Genomic DNA, 7,243 nt, shown 5'->3' on the forward strand with positions numbered 1-7,243 from the left:
GCACAGAAGTTTCCAGCCAAAGTAAACTGTTCCTTACTCCTTGGCCTTGTTAGAAGCCCATGGATATGCAAGTCGAGAAAAAGGAATAAAATCTCCCCAGGGAAGGAGAGAAGCTCTCAGAACCCTCCCTATCCAGGGCTCTTCAGCGTTCCCACTACTTATCTCTAGTGACTTTGCATAAACTCTTAGCATTCCCAATAAGGTAACTACAGTGTGGTATGAGACATTATCTCACTACCCTGCCACAATGTTTTCCACTGTGATTGTGTAAGAGCACAAAAATATTACTTCACCCTCAAAATTTCTTTGTTTTTAATGTTTATTTATTTATTTTTGAGAGAGAGAAAGAGAACACAAGCTGGAGAGGGGCAGAGAGAGAAGGAGACACAGAATCTGAAGCAGGCTCTAGGCTCCAGGCTCCAAGCTGTCAGCACAGGGCCTGACACAGGGCTCGAACTCACAAACCATGAGATCATGACCTGAGCCAGAGACAGATGCTTAACCGACTGAACCACCCAAGCACCCCTCACCCTTAAAAATTCTTAGTGAGAGGGGTGCCTGGGTGACTCAGTCGGTTAAGCGTCCAACTTCGGCTCAGGCCATGATCTCACGGTTCATGGGTTCGAGCCCCGTGTCGGGCTCTGTGCTCACTGCCAGCTCAGAGCCTGGAGCCCGTTTCAGATTCTGTATCTCCCTCTCTCTCTGACCCTCCCCTGCTCACGCTGTCTCTCTCTCTCTCTCTCTCTCTCTCTCTCTCAGAAATAAATAAAAAATATTTTTAAAAAAATTCTCAGTGAGAAATAGTCAATAAGTTTTATCACCAAGGGCTGGAGAAGCATTAATGGGGTAGCACTCAGGGGAAGCTGGGGATACTGAAAATTAAAACTCATTTTGGTCTGGGGAGAAAATCTTCTGTAGACACAGCATCTTCTGTTGCTGTCACAGTGCTGTGCCCAGATCCTGCCCTCAGAACAAAACCCTGGTTGGTCTTTGCCAAAGGTCTCGACAGCTCTTGGGTGCCAAAGCCACCTTCACATCTACGAACAGTTGTGTTTTCTCGCTTAAAATATAGCGACGTTGTTTGTGTTTCTGTCAGAACGTGAAAAAGACCGACTGGTTCCAGGAATGGCCAGATTCCTATGAGAAGCACATCTACAGCTCAGAGGACAGGAATGCACAGCGGCACCTGAGCAGCTGGGCCATGCGCAACACCAACAACCATAACTCACGCATCCTCAAGAAGTCCTGCCTGGGCGTGGTGGTGTGCAGCCGCGACTGCTCTGCCGAGGAGGGGCGCAAGATCTACCTGAGGCCCGCCATCTGTGACAAAGCTCGGCAGAAGCAGCAGAGTGAGTAGGGGCCTCTGGCACAGTGAGGCAGCTGACATCCACTCAGAGGCTCCTCCCCAAAGGCCACCACATCCCAGCACACCCCCAGGGGGGTGGAGTGTGGTGGAGACCAAGGTCGCTCCTATGTAGAACACATTATGGAGAGCTGACCAGCCTCCTCATCCCCCTAGTATCTACCCCATGGATCTGCTGTGCCCAGAGCCCCCACCAATAAAACTGCCCCCCCTGGGTTAAGGCACCTGAATCCAGGCCTGTTAGAGAACAGACGTGTCACTTCGGGGATGGACAGGAGTTCATGGTACACCCACGGAACGTTTAGGTGAAAGTTGTTTATCACACTTGCCGTCTTGGGGAATGGAGCCAAAAATGAGCTCAGTGAATGCTTCAATCTGCAGTGGGATCAACGGGACTACGTTTGACGTGAGACTCCATTTCACGTCCCTTAGAGCCATGCCATAATCACATTTGCTGGGTTTTTCTTTATCATGTTCATGGGATTGTGAAGCGCCATTCCCTACGCCTCGCCCACTTCAGCCCCCACACTCCCTCATGTTCTTTACTTGTAATTTGTCTTTAAAACTTGCTCTCAGGAAAGGATCTGCTATCAGTCATTTACACTTTAATGAAACTTTCGTGGCTGTGCTCTTTCTCTCCTGTGACTTTGCTCCTTGACCCTTAGTTCTAATTGTGAAGTGAAAGAATTCTTTCCTCTTCTCTACCAAGAATTTCAAGTATCAGTAAATAAGTAGGGAGGGATTTTCTGCTCAGAAGAGCTCTCCCATGATCTGTGAAATACCCTGCTGTGGAAGGAACCACTCCCTCTTCCCCCTGTGTGAGACCTGGGTTGGGACACTTCGATGGCCAGGCCTCCTAGGGTCAGAGGTAATGCCCAGGAGGGGGGTGGAAGCTCAGAAAGCCGTGCCCGCCTATATTCTCTGCTGTCCTGGAGTCAGGCCTGCACTGCTAGGGTTGCACAGACTCACAAGTCAGTTGGCATGGTCTCCTTCCTCTGATCTCTTACAGGGAAACGTTGTCCCAACTGTGATGGACCCCTCAAGCTGATTCCTTGCCGAGGCCACGGGGGCTTTCCGGTAACCAACTTCTGGAGGCATGACGGACGCTTCATATTTTTCCAGGTTGGATTTGATTTAGAGTTAGGAGATACCATTTCTCTTTTATTCCAGAAATGTTTAGGGAGCACAGGGAAAGGTTTTGTACAGGACGTGGACCGGTGAGTGAGAGCCTATGCCAAAGCTGAGACTCACACTGGGCAAGCAGATGTCTGTACCCACACCTCAGCAGACAGGCCACGTACCAGGGAGCCAGCTGACTCTGCCTCAGGCTCCTTAGGGGTGGCGGCTGTCAGTAATCTGATCACACTCAGGCTCACACAGCGCTGTGGCATGCGGTCGGCTTCAACAAACCCGAGGTTGAATACCAGCCCTGACCTCTAACCAACTCTGTAAACCTAAACACATTACTCTGCTCCCCTAAGCCCTAGTTTTACGTAAAATGTGGATATTAAGAAGGACTTTATGGGGGTGGTGGTGTAAACAGGATAAAGCGCCCGGGTCAGGATCAGTGGCCCTGCCGAAGGAAAATGTCCTGATTGCTAGAGTGTGCCAGCAGCTGTGATACAGCTATTCCCACCGTGGCTCACTTCAAGCCACCAGCCATTTTTTTTAACAGCCAGCTCACAGAATTCCAGAATGTCCTAGAGCTGTCTGCCTACTTGCTAAGGCTGGGGTAGTCCCTCCATGCTTTGGTTTCCTACTCTGTGAGCCAGGGACAGTAATAATGATGGTAATACTAATGGTTTTGCTTGAAGGTAAAATGAGATCATGTGTTTGTGACCGCGCCCTCCACACACCATAGGAAGCACTTAGAAAGTGGCACTTGTGATCATTGTGGATATGACTTGGCCAGGTGTGCGAGAGGCACCATGGGAGGAAGGGGCACCATGACCAAAGGCAGGCAGGAAAGCACATGGTGGGCTTAAGAGGTTTAACCAGTCTCATGACAGTCATCAATGGCGACAACACCCTGTCAGGTGGCAAGGCACAGGGTAAGTCTTTATATACCGTCAAGTACAATCTTGTTATTTATTTTACCTCCCTGTCTCCTGTAAGTCAAAAGGAGAGCATGATCATCCGAAACCAGAAACCAAATTGGAGGCCGAGGCAAGAAGAGCAATGAAGAGGGCACAGACGGCATCTTCCTCTGTCTCCTTAAAGCTGAAGGGGAGCCCAGAGACAAAGGTAACCTGTCCCCCTACGTGTTCAAAATATACGACAGTTCACCACCCCTGTGGTAGAGACAATAGATGTCCCTGGTCCCTTCCCACCTACAAATGAAGTCAAAATCATACTTCCAGCTCATCTACAAGCTAGCATCCACCAAGCAAATGGAATCTGGGGCCCTCCTCTTAATTGCTACCATCCTCGTGGCTGGCTCTCAAATGTTCTTTAAATGCCGTATAATTTTAGAATCATCGTCCCTACTACAATTGAAAAAAGAGATGGGGATTAGTACTTAATCTATATTTGGCACTTTATCTTTGGGTTCTATCAGAAAGGAACCTGAAATGATCTCCACAAAACAATTAGCCTTGTGTTTTCAATTTTTTACCCCCAAATTTCCGTTCTTCCCCTAAACAGATTACTTCCTCAGCACATTCTCTCAAGATGAAATAACCACTGTTATGAAAACAAAGGCCATTTGGGGGGTTGGGCGGGTGGGAAAGCCAACCTGTGAAGTGAAACCTGTGGGTCCGCGGGCATCATACTGTAGGTGTGTGGGTATGTCTGCCTAACAGTGGTGCTAATTCCTGTATTTTACCACCACTCAGGCTCTACATTTCTTTTCATGATAACAGAGATGAAGCCAGTCCATCCCTAGAGGTTGTAAATGTGTCTTACAAAGGAAAACATTGTCATTTGAGTCTGTTATAGGGAAATGTGAGTCCTTAAAACCAAATGGCTGGTCCCTCGTCCCTTCCTCCAGCCATGGGACAGGTTGAAGGGCATTTCCCCCCCATCACTCTGGCTGGTCATAGTCTTTCCACCTCTACCCTCTTGTGACATAAACAAAAGGATAACTTAATTCGCAACCAGATTCTTTTCCTATGATTAACTGGAAGGTAGTATACTTCCTTTATTTATAAAGATAAATTCACTACTTATATATTCTAGAGGTCCTATTGATGATTCAACAAAATCCCCATGAGTTCAGAGAAAAGTCTTGAAAAAAAATAAGTAACCCTAGTCTCAGGTTAGGGTTGAGACTAGGAAACAGCACTAGTTTCAGACCAGAAACAGCACTAAAATACAGGAAGTCAAAGAGAGAAGTGGCGTGTGTGTGTGTGTGTGTGTGTGTGTGTGTGTGTGTATTCGTGCATGTATGCGTGTGTGTATGAGAGAGACTGAGAGAGGTACCCCCTGAGAGTTATACTGAGTATAATATAAATCTTAGAAGCTGTAGTCTGATTTTTCTTAGTCTCTTGCAAGTTTCTCACAAAGGCAGTTAGAATATCAGATTTGTGCTTGAGGATGAAACATTTTATATTGCTATTATTCTTTTAATGTATATTTGTTTTTGAGAGTGAGAGAGACAGAATGCGAGTAGGGGAGGGGCAGAGAGCGAGGGAGACACAGAATCTGAAGCAGACTCCAGGCTCTGAGCTGTCAGCACAGAGCCCGACACGGGGCTTGAACTCACGAACCGTCAGATCGTGACCTAAGCTGAAGTCCCATGCTTAACTGACTTTGAGCCACCCAGATGCCCTGAGGATGAAACATTTCCAACACACTCACTCTTCCCAAAGTTGAAGGAGTAAGAGTAATTCGACTCTTACTGGATAGTATGCTTTAGAGTGGAAATGGAATCAGCCTCTACTTCTTTCAGGCTTTATGTAGTTGTGGTAAGACTCCCCTGTGTGTTTGTGCTTCAAGTATGTGAGGAATGAGGAAAATCGGATGGAACACTTACTTGTGTGGAGTAACTCTGGGTGCCTGTGGTAGTTGTGTCAATTTGCTTAACTTATTAATGTGAGCTTTTCGCTTTCCTTTCTAGTCTCTTCCAGGTGAAACACAAAGCTGGGGAAGTTTACCTTTAACTTGGTCTATCCAGGAAGGCGTCCAATTGCCTGGTAGTTACGGTGGACGTTTAATAGCTAACACTCCCCAGCAGAAGTCACTGAATGATTCCTTATTCTTCTCCAAGAGCTATTGTTTGGGGGGAACCACTGATCTGGTAGACCCCGCTTCCACCTTGGGCCCTACTAAGCTCTATGAGAAATGCAAATTGTCTAGTAGTTGGATCTATAATAGTGGGGACCTGCTTCATCCCGTTTCTGGAGTCTTCTCTGACTACGATGATCGGCAAACGTGGAATAAAAACACTGCTTTGGGGAGAAATTCTCTTAATGACAATCGTTGTCCCAATTATCCTTTTCCTCTGACCAGCTGGCCTTATGATTTCTCCCCTTCCCAGAACTCTTCAGAGCCCTTTTCCCAGCAGATCTCAGTGGAACCATCTGCAGCCGAAAGTAGCTGTCACCCACTGTGGCCGAATCCAGGGGGTGATCTTTACGAAGAGAAGGTGCATGTGGATTTTAACAGCTGCTACCCTTCCACCACATGCCATTCACGTCAGGAAGACCCCTTTTTGCTCACCTATACCCCCCATCCCCACCATCAATATTCACTGACAGGCAAGAACAGCGAGTGGGATTTTAATGAAGAAATGAGGGGCGTGGGTTTGGATCACTACAACAATGAGATGCTTCTAAACCTCTGTCCTTTAAGATGATCTGAATCTAAATCCTTGTACATGATTAGCAGGAATGTAATTTAGCACAGACACTGTGGAAAACAGTATGGAGGTTCCTCAGAAAATTGAAAGTAGAACTACCATGCGATCCAGCTATTTTACTTGTAGGTATGTATCCAAAGGAACTGAAATCCTTATCTCAAAGAGGTACCTGCGCTCCCATGTTCACTGCAACATTATTCACAATAGCCAAAGTACGGAAACAACCTAAGTGTCCATCAAGAGATGAATGGATAAAGAAAATATGGTGTGTGTGGTGTGTATGTATATGTATACACACACATATACAATGGACTATTATCCAGCCACACAAAAGCAAGGAAATCCTATCATTTGGGACAACATGGATGGACCTTGAGGGTATTATGCTAAGTGACATCAGTCAGACAGAAAAAGACAAATACTGTATGACCTCAAGAAAAAAAAAAAACCCAGACTCCTAGAAACAAATTAGATTGGTGGTGGCCAGAGGTAGGGGGTGAGAGGTCGGGGGCATAATTTGGTGAAGACGATCAAAAAATACAAACTTCCAGTTTTAAGATAAATTAAGTCCTGGAGATGTAATGTACAACATGATGACTCTGGTTAATAGTACCGTATTGTTGTATAGTGGAAAACTGCTAAGAAAGTGGATCTTAAATGTTCTTATCACAAGGGAAAAAATATTTGTAACTGTAAAGCGATGGATATTAACTAAACTTGTCGTAAAAATACGGCGGTAATACATATATCGGGTCATTATGTTGTACATCTTAAACTTATCCGATGTTAACATGTTAATCATATCTCAATAAAACTGGAAGAAAAAAAAAGGTGACCCAGATTTTTTACAACCATTCAAAACACCTGTTTTAGTAAATTGCTGAAAGAATTTCCTTGGGAGGGAGTTTCCAAAAACATAACCACAGGTGAATCCAAATTGTGACAACAAGCAGAAGGCAAAATTTCCTTCCTCACACAAGAAATTTGGGTCCTTCTTCATTCCAGTCCTCTCATTCTTAGTGAGGCACTCGTCCCGTCTATGGAAGGAAATGTCCTCTGCTTTTTTTTCTTTTCTCCCCCCA

The 7,243-nt window shown here is 45.8% G+C and overlaps 1 protein-coding gene across 2 annotated transcripts in view; it reads left to right on the forward strand.

Annotated features, from left to right (window-relative positions):
• GCM1 (glial cells missing transcription factor 1) overlaps nt 1-6,412 on the forward strand; it is a 29,084-nt gene extending 22,672 nt beyond the window's left edge. For both annotated transcript variants that reach the window (XM_039222960.1, XM_039222959.1), the window contains exons 3-6: nt 1,097-1,349; nt 2,373-2,485; nt 3,479-3,607; nt 5,421-6,412. In XM_039222960.1, coding sequence (XP_039078891.1) covers nt 1,097-1,349; nt 2,373-2,485; nt 3,479-3,607; nt 5,421-6,158 — 1,233 coding nt within the window. In that variant the 3' untranslated portion in view covers nt 6,159-6,412. The remainder of the gene's footprint in view (nt 1-1,096; nt 1,350-2,372; nt 2,486-3,478; nt 3,608-5,420) is intronic.
• The last annotated feature ends 831 nt before the right edge of the window (nt 6,413-7,243 follow it).

Source organism: Hyaena hyaena, unplaced genomic scaffold (assembly GCF_003009895.1).
Source record: "Hyaena hyaena isolate Hyena2069 unplaced genomic scaffold, ASM300989v1 scaffold_1223, whole genome shotgun sequence".
Taxonomy (NCBI): domain Eukaryota; kingdom Metazoa; phylum Chordata; class Mammalia; order Carnivora; family Hyaenidae; genus Hyaena; species Hyaena hyaena.